This window comes from Zootoca vivipara, chromosome 9 (genome assembly GCF_965207765.1).
Source record: "Zootoca vivipara chromosome 9, rZooViv2.hap1.1, whole genome shotgun sequence".
Lineage (NCBI taxonomy): Eukaryota > Metazoa > Chordata > Lepidosauria > Squamata > Lacertidae > Zootoca > Zootoca vivipara.
In genome coordinates this window covers 56,037,805-56,059,628 of record NC_142592.1, presented here as the reverse complement: position 1 = coordinate 56,059,628, position 21,824 = coordinate 56,037,805, and the positions used below count along the sequence as shown (strand labels likewise).

Here is a 21,824-nt window from a genome sequence, read left to right as displayed (position 1 = left end):
TACAGGGATAGTCTGTGAAGCTGGAGGTCTCTTGCTTTATCTGTCTTAACACATGCAAACCCCTCTCAGAAAGATGAGATGCACCCAAACTTTTCTCCTGGTCTCCTGAGAATATATGATCAGACAAACTAATTTAAATAAAACATAAACCAGAAACCTTGTTTCAATCCCATATTTGTAGTGTGGGTTAAAAACCCAATATATATTGGACACAACACATCGAGTGAGAATGTCAGCTTAGAATTTCAAAAGTTTTAGCTTTTAGCTCAATGCATGCTTCAGCTTTTTAGGCTAAAAACGGTGGCATGTAAGTCACTTTAGGGTGGCTGAATGACTGGATGTCATTGGAGAATCCACATATCTTAGATTTAGAGGGTCATGATAATATTGGAAGCTGGCACGCCTATGAAAAGGTGAAAGTACACAAAGGATTTACAAATCACATAATTAGGGGAAAAAATTGTAGAGAGTATGGGATAAATACAAAAAATTATTGGAGATAAAAACACCACTTTGACTCTCATCATTGGAAGCCATAGTGGTAAAGAAAAAGAAGATGATAGGTTGGACAACTTATAGAAATTTATTAAAACAAGAGGGAGGAGAATTTAAATTAAAAGAATTTAATGATTTATCAGGAAAGTTAACAACATGGATACAATATCATTTGAATGAAGTATTTAAGAAAGATGGGAAACGAGGGTTTGAGAAACAAATATCACAACTGGAGAAAGATCTATTGGAATGCAATGTTAAAGTGCTGTCTAAAATGTGTAAGATATTACTGGAATGGGAGACAAAGGATAAGCAAGTAAAATCTTCAGTGATACATCAGGCAATAGATATTGGTTATAAAATAGATATGGACATGTGGGAACGATCGTGGAATATGGATATAAAATTTACAGTATGCTATGGTTTAAGAGAAAACTACATGAAAAAGTTATATACGTACAGTAGGTGGTATCTAAACTGGCAAAAATGTATAACTCAAAATCGAATAATGGAAATGCAAAGAGAAAGAAGGTACAGTCACACCTTGGTTCATGAACACCTTCTGAGTCGAGCGTTTTGGCTCCTGAACGCCACAAACCCAGAAGTGAGTGTTCCAGTTTGCGAACATTATTTGGAACCCAAACGTCTGATGCGGCTTCTGCTCCTGCAGCTAATCGGAAGCCACACCTTGGTTTGCAAATGTTTTGGAAGTCGAACGGACTTATGGAACGGATTCTGTTCAACTTCCGAGGTACCACTGTACTTTTTATAATATGTGGTGGCCATGTAGTAAGGTTAAAGCTTACTGTGAAATGTTATAAAATGAATGTAAAAAGATGTTTAAAATAACATTTGTTAAAAAACAGAAGCTTTTCTTCTGGGAATTATAGGGGTAGAACTATCTAAACAGTATAGATTATAGTATAGATATAGATTCATGTATGCGACTAAAGCGGCAAGAATGTTATTTGCCCAAAAATGGAAAGAAGTTGTCATCCAGGTGACAGAAGAATGGATACAAAAACTTATGGACCATGCAGAAATGGCGAAACTTACCAGGGAAAAAAAATCAAGATAACAAACTTTTTATAAAAGAATAGAAATGATTTATTGAATATTTACAGACAAATAGTAAACAGATAAGGACATTGGCAGGATTATTGTAATAACCTGCAGTTTCATAGGAGTATATAATTAAAAGTAGATGAATATAAGTTAAGTTTATTTAGAATATGCAGGAAATGATAAAAATAAATTTAAGGAACAGCAGAAAGAGGAGGAAGGAAGTTGAGTTTTGAAATGTTAAAATGACTGTAAAAGTACCGGTATTGAAATGTACATAACTGAAAATCACAAATAATTTTTTTAATAAAAAGTCAAAGAGAAAGAAAGGGCGTGACTCAACTAATTTTTCAGTTTACACTTTAGTTTTCAAACTGAGGGGATCTAGGTCCTTTAGCTTAACTTCTGTTCCAGGAAAACTGGAAGCAAGCGTTATTAAAAGCAGAATTTCTAAGCACATAGAAGAATAAGTCTTGCTGAACCAGTAAGGGTAACATCTGTTTCACTAACCTTTTAGAATTCTTTGACAGTTTTATTAAGCATATAGAGGCGATCCAGATGACAAACTTATTTCCCCTCCCCCAAAATTCAGATAAAGTCCCTCAAAATGAAAAGGATTGAAAATAAAACTGACAGTATCATAATGCTGTTATGCAAATCCATGGTTTGACTTAATTTGGAATACTATGCACAGATTTGCTTGCCTCACCTCAGAAAGGATATCGCAGAGCTGGAAAAGGTCCAGAAAAGGGCAACCAAAATGACCAGAGGGCTGGAACAATTCCCAAATGAGGAAAAGTTACAACATCTGCACCTTTTAGTTTAGAAAAAAGTGAGCAAAAGGAGGGGGGGATATGATTATTTACATCAGTTATGGTCCAGTAAGTATCTAAATGCCTCTATTAGGAGGACACACTTGAGACTTTACTGCAATAGCTTACAATTTCTGCTTATAGAATCATACTATTATTTCAGCTTATAAAGCCAATTATACTATTCACAACTACCAGATTATTGATATTTGCACCATCTGGCAACTTTTCTACCTCGTTTGTAAAGTTTCGTGACACAGATATATCTTAAATACCACAAGAACAACACAAGAAAGAAGAAGTTTATTGTTTCCTTCTCTCTATAGGTTACAAATTATCACTGAGTAAGCCTGTGTCTGGGCTCAGATGATGGAATGGTCCTCTACCTACACAATAAATCCCTATATACAGAACAGTGACCATCTGGCTGGTCACTGGAACTCTCCCCAGACCACAACCCCCTGTGCCCCTGCTTTACACCCTGGCTGGAATGTGCATTTGAACTTTGATAATGCCTCTTGCTTGTCTGGATGGAGGACACAGGGGGGGGGTGCACAAGCTAGCCTACAGTACAAAGGTGACATGTTTGCCAGTGGTATATGTGGCCCCAGGAAGGTTGCCAAGAAGGGAATGCAGTCCTTAGGCTGGAAAAGAATTCCCTGCCACAGCTGTAGAAGAACTTCTATAATCCTTCTCCCCAACAATGCCACTTTAGATGCCAGGTGGAAATTCCCATGATTGAATGAACCTTCTACATAGAAAACTCAGTAAGTGGAAGGAACAGTCATTCATGGGAACCTTTGTCTGCAACCAGAAGTGGCATAGCCCAGATATAGGTTCACCACTGCATTGAAAACTGGGTCTTCAATGCAATCTATTTCCTGAGAATTAATGATCAGCTGGAGCCTCCTCACTGCCCTTCAGGCCTTAGCCCATCATTAATTCAGACAAAAGCCTGCACCTTAGCCATTATTGCTTCATTATTATTTTTCACCTGCCTGCAAATGGGACCTGAGGGGGCACTGATAAATTGCTAGAAAGGCAAGCTAGCTTCTACCCTAGATATCCTAAGTGCCTCTATATTTGTGTTGTTGCAGAAATGCTATTTAGTCATTTCCTTCAGTAATGCTTCCTTGGAGAATTGTCTGACATCATCTCCCATCCTTGCCACCAGCAAAAACAATGCATTAAGCAAGGTCTCTAGGCCCCTGTTTTGTCCTCTAATAGAAGAATGCTACAGTTAGACAACAGTTTTTAAAAAATCATAAGACATGGGCTACTTTACAAAATGCAAGGCAGAGAATTGGATACAAACACCTGTTCCTCACATCAGAATGCAAGTTGTCCTTTGAGTGCAACCCTACCCACCAAAGTGAGCTTGTGTATTTGAACTAGTGTTGCCAGTGTATCCAATTAATCCCAAAATAAAAATTTAAAGAGAATCAGAGCAATTAGACATTTTGTGTTATTTAGTCCATTTCATCTGACCATTCACAGAATCATCCCTGTAGAATTTATTCAGATACAATAGTGCCTAAATTATGCCCGCTTATGTGAGGATTAAAATACTAAAAGATAATCTCCCAAAATACACAAACTACCTGTATTTAACTGCTTTTTCTAGAGAGTTATTTACCAGGACTTTCAAAATTTTGTAAATATTACAGAGCTAGTGTCAACAAACAAGAATTTCAAAGGGCAGCTATGTGTCTCTAACAATGCTCCAGCCCAAATTCTACAGCAAAAACAAGTCAAATTCGGGAGCTAAATAAATTATTCAATACAGTCTGATTCTTTTGCTAACAATAAATATTTCTCTTAACAGAATTTTTTATACCACTTACACACTGAGCACTGAGCACCCTCTAGATCAGGGTTGCTAATCTGGTGCCCTGCTTTGGATCTCCTGCCAGCATGGCCATGGTCAGGGGTGATAGGCGTTGAGATCACAACATCAGGAAGGCACCATGTTGGCTATGTCCAAATAGTTCACGGCATAGTAGGCTTGGACACTGGCAGAGGAAGAGGGGGGGTGGGGAGCGCACAGACCCCGGCACCATGATCCCGGTGGGGTGCCATCGCGGCTGCCTCCCCCCCCGCTAGGCACCACGCCCCCGGGACGTATGTGTGCGATGCCCCCAGGATGCATGCCAGCCACGCCCTCACCTGCTCTTTGCCCCCGGTGCAGGAGCATGAAGCTCCGCCACTGGGCTTGGAGAGAGGGAGGATAAAACCTATGATTGGATTTATAGGGAAATATACTGTGAGCCCACTTTATATATTATTTAATAAATGTTCTAATTCATGCATACATTAAATTGTACTTTAAAAGTGTTTAATTTAGCCTCATGCCAAATTAGAATGGTAGGGGAGAGGGCTGCATTCCATGAATATTTTATTCTACCACAAAATAAGCTGTTTTATTACGAGGTGCTATAGAGATATGAAGTGCTTAGGGTTGCCAGACTCAATAGAAGACAGGACTTCTGTGCCTTTAATTGCCCTGCTCTCTTTTGAGTCTGGAAACCTTAAAGAGAAACCAGCAGACCCTTTGCTTGGAAATTAAACAAAGGGTCTGCTGGTTTCTCTTTAAGGTTTCCACACTCAAAAGAGAGCAGGGCAATTAAAGACATAGAAGTCCTGTCCTCTATTGAGTCTGGCAACCCTAGAAGTGCTCCTCATGCAATTAAGGCAGCCTACACACACTGTATCTGGTCTTCGGCTGTAGGAGTGTGAGCCTCTATGTAGTGCAGCTGGGCTGCAGTTTCAGTATCATTGCTTTGCTCAAAATTTCCTTGTCATGGTACTGTCATCATGCAGCCAATCAGATCTGACTGAGAGAAAAATGGTCCTGAAGCTGTTTAGAGCCACAAACAGCAGCAGAATGGTACACAAAAAAGGAAGTGGGGGGGGGTTAAACTTTAGGGAAACATTTCAGGTGGATCCCAACGCCCCCTTTTCATACAAAACAATGTGTACTGGAGAGCCTTCTACTACATTCTGGATTTAAAAAAAATGCAAGATCTATTCACATATACTGTGATATGTATAGCTTTTTGCACAAACCTGTTTTGTTAACCCAAGCTGAATCAAAGCCTATGCACACATCATTGTATTTACAAAGATCCACCCCATTATTCTGCCTACCTCCCTCTGCTGTCTCTTCTCTGCCAAAATTTAATTTGTTATCTCTTCAGAGTTTGGACCTGTCTTACTTTATTGTTTTGTAAAGCATCAAGAATACCAATTGTGTTATATGGGGATCCAAACCATTCACTTTTTAAAACTTAGTTTGGGCTCAGCTGTAACTGAAGTTGTGTTGGTTCAAGCCAATGAAGGATCAGGAACTGATTCAGTTCAGCTTAAGCCCCAGCACACCCGATTCCCAACAAAATGCCATAGAAACACTTTTTTGAGGAAACAGAAAAATTGTTGGGTGATAAATTGTGAAAATGCCTTTGGAAGTCATGAAAGCATGTCTGCTGCTTTGCTGAAGCACCACTCACATGTCTGCAGCAGAGGGCACTGTGGGCTATGCAGAACAACAGGCTCCAATGACTTCTGCTCTCTGCTCTGATATAGTCCCCCCAAAAGAAATTCTCTCTCAAGTGTTCAACACAAGATGTGCAGTCCCACATGCCTTGGTCTTGCCTCAGACATGGCCCTTGCCCATTCCTCTCTCCCCCATGTGATACCTACTAGAATTTCCACAGCTGCTTCTTAATGAAGGTGCTGCTCAGAAGGTTTTTTAATGAGAAGCTAATCTGAACCACCTGTTTGAGAAATATTGCAAAGGATTAGAAGCCTACAGAGCAGTTACATATTTAAGCAGCATCTACATCTTGGAACCAGACGGAAGAGGCAACTCCACAGATAGCATATATGGTCAGAAACAAAGAAATTTGTGTGCTATGACTACAGTCTTAACAACTTCCCTGCATCATGTGCTGGAAAGCCTTCCAATTTAAAAAGAAACAAATACAATTCAATGAAACAAAACACTTGGCATTGTGTTTCCCTGGAAATGGGTATGTCCAGAGACTTGCATCCACAATAACTGCTACCCCTCCCCCCTGCCTCCGCTCCTCAGGTGAAAAATTAGAGAGACTTGGGAGCTTTATGGGAGTCCTGACACACACTGGCCCATAGGCAGCAATTAACTTATGCTAAGCACCATAGGTCTTATAGCAAGCCTCCTACTGATTAGCACCAATTTGTTTCTCTACATCCAAATTTGCAAATTTTCCTGCCTGTATATAAATATGCACCTTCTTATTTCCTGGGTGATTTTTGTTGTTGTACTTCTTGCACCTAAAAATGGAAATAATGCAGCAAGGCACACTCCACTCCTGGGACTGCTCTGCTGAACAAGAGGTGGGGCTCCCAGGATGAAGAAGAAGTGTCACTTAATTCTCATTATTTAAGCTGAAAATATTAATACTCCTTGGCTCCACAGTTGTCACAGTGTGTGCCGGCCAGTAAATCACACAGTTCAAAGTTGATGTTAACTCTTTATTAGCAAAAACACAATCTCCACAGACCAAGCTGAGTGTCGGGCCTAATGAGCACATCAGTGCATTCCCTATGGATCTTATTCTATGAAATTAGTTGCCGATACTAAAGGTTCCCTGCTCCCCACAGCTGTCTATGTCTCCTCCTCAGCAGGGCATTCCCCAAGCAACTGGAGACTGTGTCTACATGCAGCCAATCTCTCCTCTAACCTTTTCATGCCTCTCCTGGTTCTGGGTGACAGGGAGGGAGGGGAGCTTGTCGCAGCAGGAGGGAGAGACACCCATGCCTCTTCACCAGCCTCATTCATCCCTTGACCTCCCTCCTCCCATTCACCAGCTCAGCTTCTGATTCTTGACTTCTCTCTGCCACGGACTCTCCTAGCTCACGAAGCCTTGTTACCCTTTCAGCTTCCGACACCTCATCTCACCAGCCTTCTGCCTCTGACCAGTTTCATCATCAGTACATAACTATTCTTTCCTTTTCACTTCTGTACAGCAAGAAAGGCAAACGGCTACTTCAAATATACAACTGCAATTTTCAGCAAGGCAAAGAGCAACTTCAGGTATAACTTGGTGTGAAACACAGATTTGGGAATGCACTGATTTGTGGTGATATAGTTCAGGTGCTGACACTATGTACCATCTCATTTCCCAGATGTTGAAATAATGGCTGAATCTACCATTCAGTGCTTTGAAATGCTTCAACAGAGACCTTTGTTTCTGGATTAGATTGAAGTTCTGTGCTGATGACAACCAGATGGCTATCTGGGAGGGAGGCATTTAGCCAAAAATTCTTTCCAATCCACCTCTATATTAAATGAAGACATTTCAAGAGCTTTATCTATATTTCAAAATTTCTTCATAACTGATAAAATGAGGTTGCCATCTATTTAAGAACAAATCTTTGCTTAACAGTAAGGTTTGTTTGAAGCAAAACAAACCACAATCACTGCTTTGGGCATAATGTTATGGCAGGGAACAAGGCTTGCTGCTGCTACTCATGCTAGAGAAGGAGAATTTCAGCAAGAGCAATCTTCATGGTTCATGTCTGTGGAATGCCATCTCCTAACATATTTTGTTGAAACCAGTCCTGGTGGGTTTCACACAAACTTACAAAGACATTTTTATTCACGCAGACATTTGGTAGTTGACTGAAGGAAATGTTTGGTCATGTTTATGCTTCATGCTTATGCTGCTGTCATGTCAATTATTTATTGTTGTTTAATTTTTATATTGCTTTATTTTAGAACGGTATTATATATTTTATGTTGTACCCCACTTTGGGATTGATTTTCATGCAGAACTCATTATACATTACCTGAATAAATAAAACTAATAATTAAGGTTACTATGATGTGCCAACTACGTTATAGTATGTGTGGTGAGCTTCCAGAAAGAAAACGAAGGTGCTGGCTGATGGCAGTCAGGCATAGGTTTCCTTAAATGTAGGCCTGAAATCTGTATTGTATGCATAAATAATAAATATACCAATATATCCAAATGAAGTTGCCTTACCTGAAGTGCTGTTTCTATGACCTAATTTTCAACTTGTTGCTGAGGTGAGCACATTCAGTAATAATGCTGATAGGTGGCACTTTAAAGCTAATTTGTGCTAACCTATTCTGATATTAATAGTAAGGTAAAGGACCCCTAGATGGTTAAGTCCAGTCAAAGGTGACTATGGGGTTGCGGTGCTCATCTCGCTTTCAGGCTGAGGGAGCCGGTGTTTGTCCAGAGAGAGCTTTCTGGGTCATGTGGCCAGCATGACTAAACCCCTTCTGGTGCAACAGGACACCATGACAAAAAACCAGAGTGCATGGAAACACCATTTACCTTCCTGCTGGAGCGGTATCTATTTATATACTCGCACAGGTGTGCTTTCAAACTGCTAAGTTGGCAGGAGCTAGAACGGAACAACGGGAGCTCACTCTGTTGCGGGGATTTGAACCGCCAACCTTCCAATTGGCAAGCCCAAGAGTCTCAGTGGTTTAGACCACAGCGCCACCCATGTCCTCTATTCTGCTATTACATCACACATTACCTCTTGCCTGATTGGCTTTATGTGCTGACGATCAGACATCCACCTAGGAGAAAACTCCATTCGCTGCAGACGTTTCTCCTAAATAGTGGTGAAAGAAATCAACATGGATCAGCTTTGGTACAGAAGCTTCGTATTTGGATGTATGCCATTTATTAGTAACAATTTCTGTAATATTTTTCAATGTACAGAGCACTTAGCAATTAATTTTTCATTTACCATCCCTCACAGATGAAGTCCCAGAAGCTATATTAAGATACAAAATTACTCAAAGACCAGGCCTGGATAATGAATTACAGGAGTTGATTTTTCAAATGATATCAAGAATAAAAGCAAAGCAAGCAAACAAACAAACAAACAAACAAACTACAAAAGACTGAGTGCTGCTGAGATTGACAAGTATCCTCCAGATTCAAATATCAAAGAATCAGAGCGCTGAAATGGACTAAAATACCATCCAATCCAACCTTCTGCCACAAACAGGACCAATCAACCTTCTATTCACTAGTCCATCTCCCCACATTATTCTTCATAATTCTTCTAAAACCAGAGAATAAGTATGAGTCAAGGCAAATGCTACAAATGAAAGCATACTTCCCCTTCCAGATCGCTGTCAATCTGAACTGAGGTGGTGAAGGGGATTGGTTTTTTTTTGGGGGGGGGGTTCCTGTCTACTGCAAAGAATGCACTTGGAACTCTACAGCAGTTCTAGATAGCCAGTAATCAAGGGGAGAAAGTGAAGAAGTTTGGCTATCTGAATTTAACCATGGCACAATAATGCACTTTAGATAAATCTTCTGACTTTAATTCATTGTGAAGAAAATCTTGAGCACATATTGTTAGCATATGCAGATGCCTCAAATATTCAATGAGTTTGTGTGAATGATCTAGAAGTCAAATGTTTTCTATTATACATTATTATACATTCTCTACAACTATTGCCTCTCCCGCAATACCTATGTCCTCCTATCGTTTTCTTCTTCATAAAAAAAAACCTGCTCTCAACTCTTGAGGCTGCCTCAATTTATTCAAATATTCCTTCTTACCTTTTGTGCAATCATGTTGCAGATCTCTGGCAGGAAATCTTCACTCAGGAGCTTGTAAAGCTGCCTCTCTCTTAAAGATGTTCTCTCTCGGAAGCTCTCTGTAACCTGCCTCCAATCCTCTTCTGTCTGACATAGAAGCCACCATGTTCCATGACCTGGTCCTTGAGAACCTTTGATAAAATAAAATAAAAATGCTAAGCAATGAGAGCATAGGCACTAATATGGCAGGTATCACATGACCTAACATGTACCAATAAGCCACAAGTAACACAAGTGTGTTACTTCTGTATGAAGAATGGGATGGTGCCTTCCTAGGACAAATGACCAAACATTCAAAAAGGAGAGATGAGAAGTCCTGAGACACTTCAACTACAGTGATATCTGTTTGAACCCAAACTGCCATGATATCATAGATATCATAAGGTCCAACAAATTCCTCCATTGCCTTGCTGACCATTTCATTTTCCAGAAGGTAGAAGAAGCAACAAAGGGATCACTTATTTTGGACCTGGTGCACACCAACAGGGTGGAACAGATCAATGAGGTAGAAGTACTGGGAACCTTGGGAGAAAGAGGCCATGTCCTCTTGGGTTTCATTATACAGAGGCAAGGGAAAGCTGAGTGTATTTACATATGCACTATGCACCGATTCCAAAAGGCTTAAGAAACTGCTGGATGAAATCCCATGGTCAGAAATACTCAAAGAGAAGGGAGGCTAAGAAGGGTGTGAGTTTCTTGAAGGTGAAATATGAAAAGCATAAATACAGACAATTCCAACAAGAAAGAAAAGTGGGAGGCATCTAAAGAAACCATTGAGACTCAACTGCCATTCCTTTAAATACAGAGAGAACTGTACAAATGAAATTCTAATTAATACAAGCAGGCCTCTTGTTCCCTATCTGTTTAGAATGAATTTGACAAAAGAGAATGGATTATCAAGATGCCCTCCATCCTGAAACACTGTATTAAAAAAATTAACTATGGTCCATAATTTCCCCTTACCATTTCTCATCTGTGACTCACACACAAGTGTGTTTTCTTCTGCCTTCTCTCTATGAGCAACAAATAAAATAAACAGTATTGTTAGGAAATGATATAGAATCATAGAATTGTAGAGTTGTAGAGCTGGAAGGGACCACAAGGGCCATCTACTCCAACCCCCAGCAATGCAGGAATCCTTTGTCCATCATGGGACTTGAACACACAACCCTGAAATTAAGAGTCTCATGCTCTACCAGCTAAGCTATAAAGCAAATTTAAGCAAAGTAGTACATTAAATACTGCCACTGAAATGTCACAGCACTTGGTAGATATTGATGTAGCTCAGTTTTAGCATTAGAAGGCAAATCATAGGCTACATATGGTCATAAAGTTCAATTAGCATTCAGGTCCCCTTCAGAAGGCTTTATATTCAACAAGACTTGTTCACATTCATTCCCTGTTACTCATGCCACATCCTTTCCATCATCCCCTTCATTTTCATTACTGTCAACATTTAGATTATCTGAAGAAGTGTGCATGCACACGAAAGATCTGAAGATCTGAAGGTATCTGAAGAAGTGTGCATGCACACGAAAGCTCATACCAAATAAAAACTTAGTTGGTCTTTAAGGTGCTACTGAAGGAATTTTTTTTATTTTACTTCGATCCAGACCAACACGGCTACCTACCTGTAACCAGAACATTTAGATTGTAAGCTCCTCTACTCTGTAAAGCATCGTGTACTCAGATGACACTACATAAACACATGCATTTTATTATCTTTGGTTAATATTTCAAACATGGCATTTCTTTACCTTAAGAGATTCTCCTCCAGTAGTTTCTTTCGTTTTGGAGGTCGCCCTCGTCTTTTTACTATTTTTCCAGGAATGGTTTGAGTGCTTGTCTGTATCTCACATCCCCTGGAACACATTAAAAAGTTACAGAATAGCTACAGAACATGATAGTAGCAGTTGGCAAGAGCAGGAGGGTAACAAGAGAGCAGTGACCATAAGAAGCACTGAAACAGCTGCTAGGAGTCAAGCTAGGAAAGAGATTCGTTCCAAGGAGGGTAGCAGAAGAGAAGGGCACAGCTATTTGGGAAATTAATTCAACAAAGGGCATGACTTTTTCCAGCAGGTAGTAAGTGTGGCAAAATGTGTCTCAAGTGGCAGAATTCTTAAGATCTGCAAGGTTGAACTCAGTTTTAGCTGCCTTATACAAGAAGCACTCTGGTATAATGCCTGGAGTAGAACTTTCTCCAATTTCCAAGTACCATCTTTGTAATGGATTCCTTGTGAGACCTTGAAGCAGTCACTTTCTTAGCTTCACTTCCCAGCCTGTAAAATGGGAACAATAGCAGTCTATCTCAGAAGGCTCTTGAAGGGGCTTTTGAAGGCAAACAGAATAAAAACAATAAAATAATCTGAAAACTGCATATTTTGTAATTAACAGGAAATAAGTAAACTTGTTGATTTTGTAGCCCTTGCAGTGGTACTCCAACCACTATTGCTTTCATAAATTTGCTCCTTTCTGGCACTCTCATCCACCTTCTCCTTACTGACAAAGGTAAGTTTGTACCTGTCTGAAGGCATTTCTCCATTTGGTTTCATGGGTTCCTCTTTGTACATACGAGTGCCATAGAAATACCAGTAGAGGGCACCGTTGCCATCCTCACCCAGCGGTTCCACCCGAAGGCTATCTGCATCCAAACCCTGTATTTGAAAGCAAATATACAAAAAGACAACGGTGGAAAACCAATCACCAACACTTGTCCACTAATATTGTTTAAAGTACAGGCATCTCTGGGGTTCTGGACAGCCTGTAATGTGTTTGAAAAAATAAGTTGTCCTTTCTCGGCTAAATATAAGTTCTTCATGGTCATTTCATTTTGACAATGCCCTCTTTTGTGCACCTAACAAAGATGGACAAATAACACTGAGTAGCTTTTTATGCAGCCTGAGACAATCATATAACAGTTTTGCACACATTTGATTCAACCAATACATCCAACTTCTGTTGGCCCAGCACATTTTTCTGCTGTTCAGTATCACTGCTGCATTTGTTGCACCCATCTTAAAACCCTGACTGTACCCACCAGAGGTGGTGTACGCAGTCAAACTTCATCTTGCCAAAAAATGGTCAGATGTGTCAATTCATTCTGAGATTTGTGCGCTACAAATATATTCACGAGAAAGGCTAATTAAAGCTTGCTAAAGCCAAACCAAAGTGGCCTCTTATACCTTTCATAGTAAAACAGCAGGTGGGCTCTCCCTCCTCAAATGCCAAAATTCTAAAGTTCCACAAAGACCATACTTGGCTTCAGCTGCAAGCAGGTGCATCTTCTACCACAGTATTGCAGTAACAAGAGAAGTCACACCTGCTGAACGTCTCCCTTCAAGCAGCAATGAAAGGACCTTGTCTGATATAATGGTTGCCTGCACAACACTGTTCCGGGGATTATTTCTAAAGAGGCATTATGCATGAAAACCGGTCATCCTTGAATTTTTTTTGGAAACAACCTGATTACAAAACTGGATTCCTGCTAACTCTTGGTCATAGATACTTACTGGAAAAAATGACACGAGATAATTTATTCCAATGTAATGACATTCAAATGGATTAATCGAGTGGGATACTTATTAAAATGTTTTCACCTGTGGTTATGATGGTTGGCTGATAAACTCACCCTCTATCTGTGGTAACGAGCCATGTGATGAGGCAGGCTTTACAGCTCCTCTACTACCTCACATATATGTACATTTCACACTGTGTTACAAATCCACACTGGCTACATTCAGACAATCCTACAAACCACTGTTTGGATCATGGCTTAGTGTTGTACATGCTCATTTTGCAGGGGCAAAACTAGACTTTATTTCAAAAAACTACCCAAAAATAGACAAAACTAGACTTTATTTCAAAAAACCCAGTTTGCCCCCCCCCCAAATTCACCTGTGCCCATTTGTGTGTGTGTACACACACACACACACAGGGAGCCTCAATGGTGCCCCTCTGGAAGGTTCACCCAGGGCAAAAAAAACCCCTAGCTACATCCGATCTGACAAAGTGTAGTTTTAGTCAGTCTCTCAGACCAGGATCAAACAACGGTTTCTGACATCACACTTTATAGAAAAAACTTGCTTTTCATTTTAAAAGAAAAATAAATAAGCCTGCACATGATACAGACAATTTTGTTGTATGTGGCATCCTTTAAAAAAAATACTTTACTGATAACCCTGAAAAATGGAAACCAATGAAATAACAGACTGGACTTTGGCTAACTTAAATAGGCTGATCTGTCCTGGAATTGTTATAAATTGGAAATCAATAAAACTATATTTATTTTTAAAAGACAACAAGAAAAAGCATCTGGGCCAAATGCCCTGAAGCACTTTTCAAGAAAAGATACCGGTATTAACTTCTCTTAAAATGCTATGCCTTCCTTAAAGTTATTTTAATTATCATTAACACTTGCAACTTGAGGGCCACATTTGATGCAAATAACAATAAAAATACCTAACCTCTCTTAACTAGTAACACAACACAGCTGTTGTTGGCATTCACAATAACCACTGTAGCTAACAAAGGCTGGGTTCTATGACCACATGCACATACCAATGCCTATTGACCAAGCATAGTAAGGGAACTTCTTCTTCTTCTTCTTCTTCTTCTTCTTCTTCTTCTTCTTCTTCTTCTTCTTCTTCTTCTTCTTCTTCTTCTTCTTCTTCTTCTTCTTCTCCTTTGGCGATCCCTCGTAGCTGAGTAAGATTGTCTTCCATAAACAAGATTTTAACAATGAGTCTGTAAGTGACTGTGGAGGCCAATTCTGGATCCACATGTTCTTCCACAGTGGGGACATAGGTTTCCGGGTGGGAGTTGATCATGGTGATGGTTTGCCAAGCGTGCCTTCCTCTTAGCACGTTTCTCCCTTGCGTCTTGAGTTCGAGTGTCTTCAAAGCCCATGACCCTTTGGTAAAGGCTGTTCTCCAACTGGAGCGCTTGCAGGCCAGTGTTTCCCAGTTGTCAGTGTTTATACTACATTTTTTAAGATTTGCCTTGAGACATGCTTTAAACCTCTTTTGTTGACCACCAGCATTACACTTTCCATTTTTACGTTCGGAATAGAGTAGTTGCTTTGGAAGACAATCATCGGGCATCCGCACAACATGACCAGTCCAACGAAGTTGATGTTGAAGAATCATTGCTTCCACACTGGTTCTTTGCTTCTTCCAGTACACTGATATTAGTGCACCTGACCTCCCAAGTGATGTGTAAAATTTTTCGAGGAGCTGGAGATGGCGTCTATAAGTGGTCCATGTTTCACAAGCATATAGTAAGGTTGGTACTACAATAGTTTTGTAAACAAGCATTTTGGTTTCCCTGCGAATGTCCCGGTCCTCAAACACTCTGCACTTCAATCGGGAGAAAGCCATACTCGCAGAGCTCAGGCGATGCTGGATTTTGGTATCAATATTGGCCCTTGTAGAAAGATAACTGCCTAGGTAAGAGAAGTGATCAACATTTTCCAACGTTACACCACTGAGTTGGATTTGTGGCGCTGCAGAGGGGTTATTTTGTACTTGTTGGTGCAGCACTTTGGGTTTTTTGGATGTTGAGAGATAAGCTTAATATTTAGGATGGTTTGGAGGTCATCCTCTGAGCATGCGCACACTACATTGTCATCAGCATACTGAAGCTCTATGACGGAAGTTACGGTAACCTTACTCTTTGCTTTCAGCCTGCTCAAATTGAAGAGCTTTCCATCTGTTCAATATATGATTTCTACTCCAGTGGGGAGTTTCCCTTCGACAAAGTGTAGGATCATGGCAATGAAAATAATGAATAGAGTTGGGGCAATAACACAACCCTGTTTAACACCTGATCCCACTGTGAATGGTTCACTTTGAGAGCCATTGTTATCTGCGATTGTTGCTGTCATATTATCATGTCTCCCCAAAACAACTCAGGTTTTACTACTACCCGTGGTTTTCAAAATTAGCAAATGCCTTGTGAATAAATAATGCAGAAGTGTGTGAAAATAACTCCCAAAAACAACAAAAAAGGAACTTAAAATATATTACAGCTAGAGACAATATAGTGTTGCAAACGAAAAGTTCCCACATGTTGATGCTTAGTCTGGCAATCAAACAACAAGGGAATGCTTGAAGCTGTAGTCCAGAATACTTCCTACCTGACATTAATATATTAAAACCAAGATAGCTTTTCAATATTTCTACAACCACTAATGAGCCTTCTTTAACACAGATTTACTGTGTGTATTTTTTCAGTGAATCAAAGATACCAGAGAGCAATATCCAATTTCACACACTTGTTTCTTCAGATTGTTCAGTTTGGGAAGACTAAAGACATCAAACAATCTAACAAATTAAGCCACATTCTAAATGAGCTTAGTACAAAAAGTGATATTGAATGTACCTATGAACACAAAGTGCTAATTTCTTAGTGGAAAGTGTGTACCATTCCACTTTCCAGTTCCCTATCCAACATCTGTCACCACTCAACACACCTTGAGTAGGTCAAAGACATCATCAGCATCAAGTCGGTAATCACAAAGGCGGTGCAAGATCTCCACACGAGTGCGCAAGGGTAGCTCTTGGAAAGTAGATTCTCGTAAGGGATTGGGCTTCCCTTCCTCCAGTTCCCAGCGATAGTTGATGATGTCCTCCAGGTAGCCATGAAATGTCTGAGATCTAATAAAAAGAACATATGTTCATAAAGTACCTTACACAACCTGATGAGAAATTAATCTTTAAATAGCTAGCAGATATAAAAATTCTGTTTTGGCAAACAGGCACTTCAAAACTGGCCCAGTTCCTGGCATGTGGTTAGGCTTACATGCTCTGCTCATCTCACAAAACAATTTATGTCAAATAGGACAATAGTTAGGAGTTATTCTTTTGTCAATTTTTTTAAAACAAACAATGGTTTTTTTAAAAAATAACGATTCCCATAACATGTAGAAAATTCTGTAAGATTGGTAATGCAGATGCACATTTGTTGTCCTAAAAGAACAGCTTTTTAAAAGTGGAACAAGGGTAATGGACTACATTTATCAGACTGCTAGAGTATCAGTCCTTAAAAGAAGCAATTAAGAGAGGGTAGTCTAGTGGCCCCCATGAATTCCCCATTAATATATTGAATCAGAAAGTAGTTTTTATATGTAAATCAAATTCAAATCGAATTCACCATTTATTGGCATAGTTTAGACAACAATGTCATAAAAGATGAATAAATAAAACATCCATAAAACATTGGCAATCCAAACATATAGTGTAGTGCTATATGTATCAGAACAGGAGTAGGAAACCTTTTTGGTCCAGCAAGTCACATATTTATCTCCTTCCACCCTTTGGGCCAACTTTGACAAGTGGGCAGGGCCAGTCACTTGTTAATCATCTGACACTATGATGACATCATCCGAATGACACCTGACAAAGCTGGTCTGCAGGTATGGGGAAGATAGATCAAAGGGCTTGCTCAGCTTTGTGTTCAGTGCTTCCCAGATACCCCCAAACCAGCTGATTATTGGGCATTTGAGAAGTACTGCATTTGAGAAGTCTGAGGAAACCCTGTGCTTGGCTTATGGTTATATGATGTGACATATGATGTCAGGTGAAGAGCAAATGGGTGTGGCTTGCCCAACATCCAGCCAAGTCATGTCAGGCGCAATAAGTTGTTTAATTTTTTTTTTAAAAAAAACACATAATGTGTAATACTGTGTTTTAATATTAATGTTGTGCTAATTGTTGTAACCCATCCTGGGAACTGGGGGTGAAGGTGGTTAATAAACTGTAACAACTACTGACTGGTTTTGTATCACACACTTACCCTACAGCTACCAAGTTACTGGTAATTAAGAATCCAGAGGAATAAATGAAATAAGCATGTTGGTGGTGGCAGGGGTTTAAGTTTATTGTCACAGAGAAGGAAAGAAAGCACACCCTTCCTTTCACAATTTATAATATGCTGCACACTGCTCGGAATTTTTTTAGTATTAGCAGTCTATAAAAATAATATAAATAAATAAATTCACTCAAAAAATCTCAAGTAACTAAAAACTGAACCAAGTACAGTGGTACCTCTGGTTACGAACTTACGGTAATACATTTCGGAGGTCCGTTCTTAACCTGCAACCGTTCTTAACCTCCCACTGCCGCCATGTCGCCAGCGCACGATTTCTGTTCTCATCCTGAGGTAAAGTTATTAACCCGAGGTACTACTTCTGGGTTAGCGGAGTCTGTAACCTGAAGTGTTTGTAACCAGAGGTTCCACTGTACAGTTATGTAAAGGAGACAGGAGAATTACATGATTACTTCTGTAGCTAACCCAAAGAATTCAGAAAGTGTTTTATTTTCTTTGCATTCTCTTCCATCCTGCTAAGTATCATCACACCAAGAATGAAATTCTGGATATTGGGTAATAGCTTTATAAGAAACAATTAAGAACATTCCCCCCTGAGGCAGCTCAGCAGATGTGCATGCTTAGAATCTGATGATCACTGTACTAGCTTTCCTCTCAACTAGAAACCTCCCTCAGCCCATTGCTCAGCCCTTAGAAGCAATGCAAACCCTTTCTTCACAGAAAATGGCATGGTTCACTTGTGGATAGGGTTGACAATTATTTTACTGCTTGTGGCGATCACACAGGGTCCCCGGATGTTTCACGGTCTATTGATCCCTGTGCCACCACTTTATTCATAGCTGCCAAGTTCTCCCTTTTTAAAAGGGAAATTCCCTTATGCTGAATAGGCTTCCTCGCGAGAAAAGGGAAAACTTGGCAGCTATGCTTTATTTCCCACTGCCACCAACCAGTCTCTAAGGGATAAAATACTGAGTCCAGTCAGGGTTAAACTGGAACATAAAACTTCTGTTTATATATTGCAGTTTAACAAGCGTGTGGTTTCATAAACGGTCTTCAGTCAATTATAAATACTTGGTGCCTATACCACCCTATACCTTCCTATACCTGCTAACAACCAACTTCCTTCCTGCATCCAGTTCCACCCTGAACTTCCTAGCAACTAACTGTTACTGACTCAGCTTATATTCCACTACACCAGGCATGTCAAACCTGCGGCCCTCCAGATGTTTTGGACTACAATTCCCATCTTCCCCAACCACTGGTCCTGCTAGCTAGGGATCATGGGAGTTGTAGGCCAAAACATCTGGAGGGCCGCAGGTTTGACATGCCTGCACTACACTAACTCCATCTCCCCACAGACTCCCCCACAATTCAACTCCCACTCCAATCACAACTGAGCTCTGATCCAACTGAACTAACTCTACCCCCTGAACTCCCCCTCAGGGCTGGTTTTTATAGTCCCTCTGACTCCAACCCCCTGGGTTCTTCTTGGGTAACCTGTTTAACTATTTCACCTCCAGCACTATCATAGGTCAATGTCACACTGCTTCCCTGTGCCTTTAACAGCACCTTGATCTACAGACAGAAGCAGGTGACAATGTCCATCTCAAGGCATGAAAAGCTTGACAGATTTCTGCAGATCAAACTACTGTTATAGACTAGACTTTTTGTGGGGGTTAGTTGGCCACCACATTTGCTGAACTCTGCATATCCTTCAGGATACTGCAAGTATACACCCTAAGTGATCCTGTAAGCTGTGGTGACAGTGTGAAAGAGGACAAAGTGGCAGATGCAGCAGAGGCTGTATTCATCAGGACAGGGCTGTGGGGTGAGGTTGTGGTGCAAGGCAATCACCACCAACCTGACCCATCCCCATCTTATGCAACAGCACACAGCGGGACAGCATAGTGATGTGTGCCCCCTCTCACTATTGCTTTTTAAAGAAAGATCTTGGTACTTGGAGACTCAGGGAAGTGAAACAGGAAAAAAGTGTTGTTGTTGTTGTTTTAAAAACATTGCAACAAAACAGGTAAAGCAAAAGATGTGTTTGGAGATAGAATTCTTTCAAGAAACAGTACATTTATATATATTAAATTCAGTGGATGTTACAAGCTTTTAAACAAGATTGTAAATATGTAACTAATATTTACTTTGTTCCTTAATGAACTACGTAATTGCAGAGATGTTATACATGAGGTGTTAATACTTTGGTTCTGAAACGAGTTGGTACTTTTTGTCAGTTTCCTTTCTATAAATCTCGCTCCTGAGTCTCCTCTATTAGTACAATAGACTAGGGGATCATCACACCATTCCTAACTGGTCTGGGACTATTTGTCTCACTCTCTGGAAGATCTATCCCCTGCATACTGAATTTAGACCCAAGTAGAGTGTTCCTTTACAACTCCACTTCTCCTTTCTCCAGTTCAGCTTTCCAGTTCTCACTTGTATGTATATTTTTAAATGACATTAGTCACTGTTTTTTAATCTATCTCCTAGCTCAGAGACTTCCTTCTCTGGCTGTAGACATTTTCCACAGAGTGGATGCTACACACAACTCAGAGGCTATACCAGTGGCAGAACATGACTTCATGGTGCCTGGGACGGGCAGCATGGGCACAGAGAGCAATGTGAGGAGGATGCAACAGGGCAGACATGCACCCTCCTTTCAATGAGTCAGATTGGATTGATTGGAAGGGTGTGTGCCTTTTGTGTCCTCCTCATGCTGCCCTGCCAGTGCCCTCCCAGAAAAATGTGCCTGGGGCCATCGCCCCAGCACCCCCCCCCCAGCACTATCCCCCTGGGCTAGGAAACCAATTTACACCTGCTTCTCCCCCCCCCCCCAATAACCAAGAGCTGTCTCCAGCTCTCTGGCTAGCTGTACCCACATCCAATCAGAGTGATTCTCTGATTGCAGTACTCTGGAAGCTACACCACTCTGAGCTACACCACTCTGGTGGAATTTGCACAGCATCACCAAACCTCTGGTCTACCTGAGCTTTCTGCCACAATAGATAATGCTCTCTCTCTCTCTCTCTCTCTCTCTCTCTCTCTCTCTCTCTCTCTCTCTCTCACACACACACACACACACACACACACACACACACACACACACACCACTGCTGCTGCTGCTGCTAAATTGAGCACAATCCACAAGTTAAGAGTATTGTAAACTGCCTAGTAAGTCACAAATTCAATTGACAAGTCACCACCCCAAGGCCCCAAGTTATGCAAACCTTAGAAATATCTGAAACATTAGTCTTGCTTCAGTCCTGTGGTACAAACAACCAGGACCAGACTGTTTTAGCATTACACCTGAAAGCAGTTATGGCTGGGATGGGTGGAGATATAACTCTTAAGATTAAATATTCAAATTCAAAGTTCCATGTTAGAATCTCCTTTAGCAAAGTAAAATGTGGATTTGGAATACTTAATTTAAAGCTTAGTACTAAATATAACAATCCATTTCTCTGTACCTGTTAGCAAGCACCACAGATTCCCAACTACTGAACAAAGCACCACAAAAAACAAAACACCACAGACATGCTTGTGGAGTCAAACAATTACTTTTATGACTGGCTCACATATAAACATTCAATGATTTATCATTCCCTGAAACTGCTGACATCAACAATCCTATTAAGAGACTCCTGGCCCGGATTTCCTCCAAGTTCCAATCACTAAATGATTGATGACATACACCCCTCTCAGAAACCATTGACCATTTAAGATTATCATTAACATTCAGTAAGACTGTCATAATGGAATCCTAACTAAGAAATAATTCTTCAGCCTGGTTTGTTTTTCTCTGTCATAATTGAGAACTGGATTTGAAATGCATTATCTGAGAATTTTTCCCCCAGTTCTACATTAAGAACATGTTTGGAAAGCAGCAAAGTTTATCAAGTTGTGAACTGTTAGCTTGTGTTTGGGCTATCAGCTGATGAAAATATTTGTTTAAGAAGGAGTCTAGCTTTTAAAACTTAAACACATGTTATAA

The 21,824-nt window shown here is 40.3% G+C and overlaps 1 protein-coding gene across 1 annotated transcript in view; it reads right to left on the bottom strand.

Moving 5' to 3' along the window:
* Window positions 1–21,824, bottom strand: part of CECR2 (CECR2 histone acetyl-lysine reader) — a 125,966-nt gene that overhangs the window by 23,166 nt on the left and 80,976 nt on the right. Inside the window, exons 3-8 of the mRNA XM_035128407.3 lie at window positions 16,473–16,656; window positions 12,524–12,657; window positions 11,761–11,865; window positions 10,967–11,016; window positions 9,965–10,134; window positions 8,922–8,999 (exon numbers count right to left, since the gene is read on the bottom strand). Of these exons, the coding sequence (XP_034984298.3) occupies window positions 8,922–8,999; window positions 9,965–10,134; window positions 10,967–11,016; window positions 11,761–11,865; window positions 12,524–12,657; window positions 16,473–16,656 (721 nt within the window). The remainder of the gene's footprint in view (window positions 1–8,921; window positions 9,000–9,964; window positions 10,135–10,966; window positions 11,017–11,760; window positions 11,866–12,523; window positions 12,658–16,472; window positions 16,657–21,824) is intronic.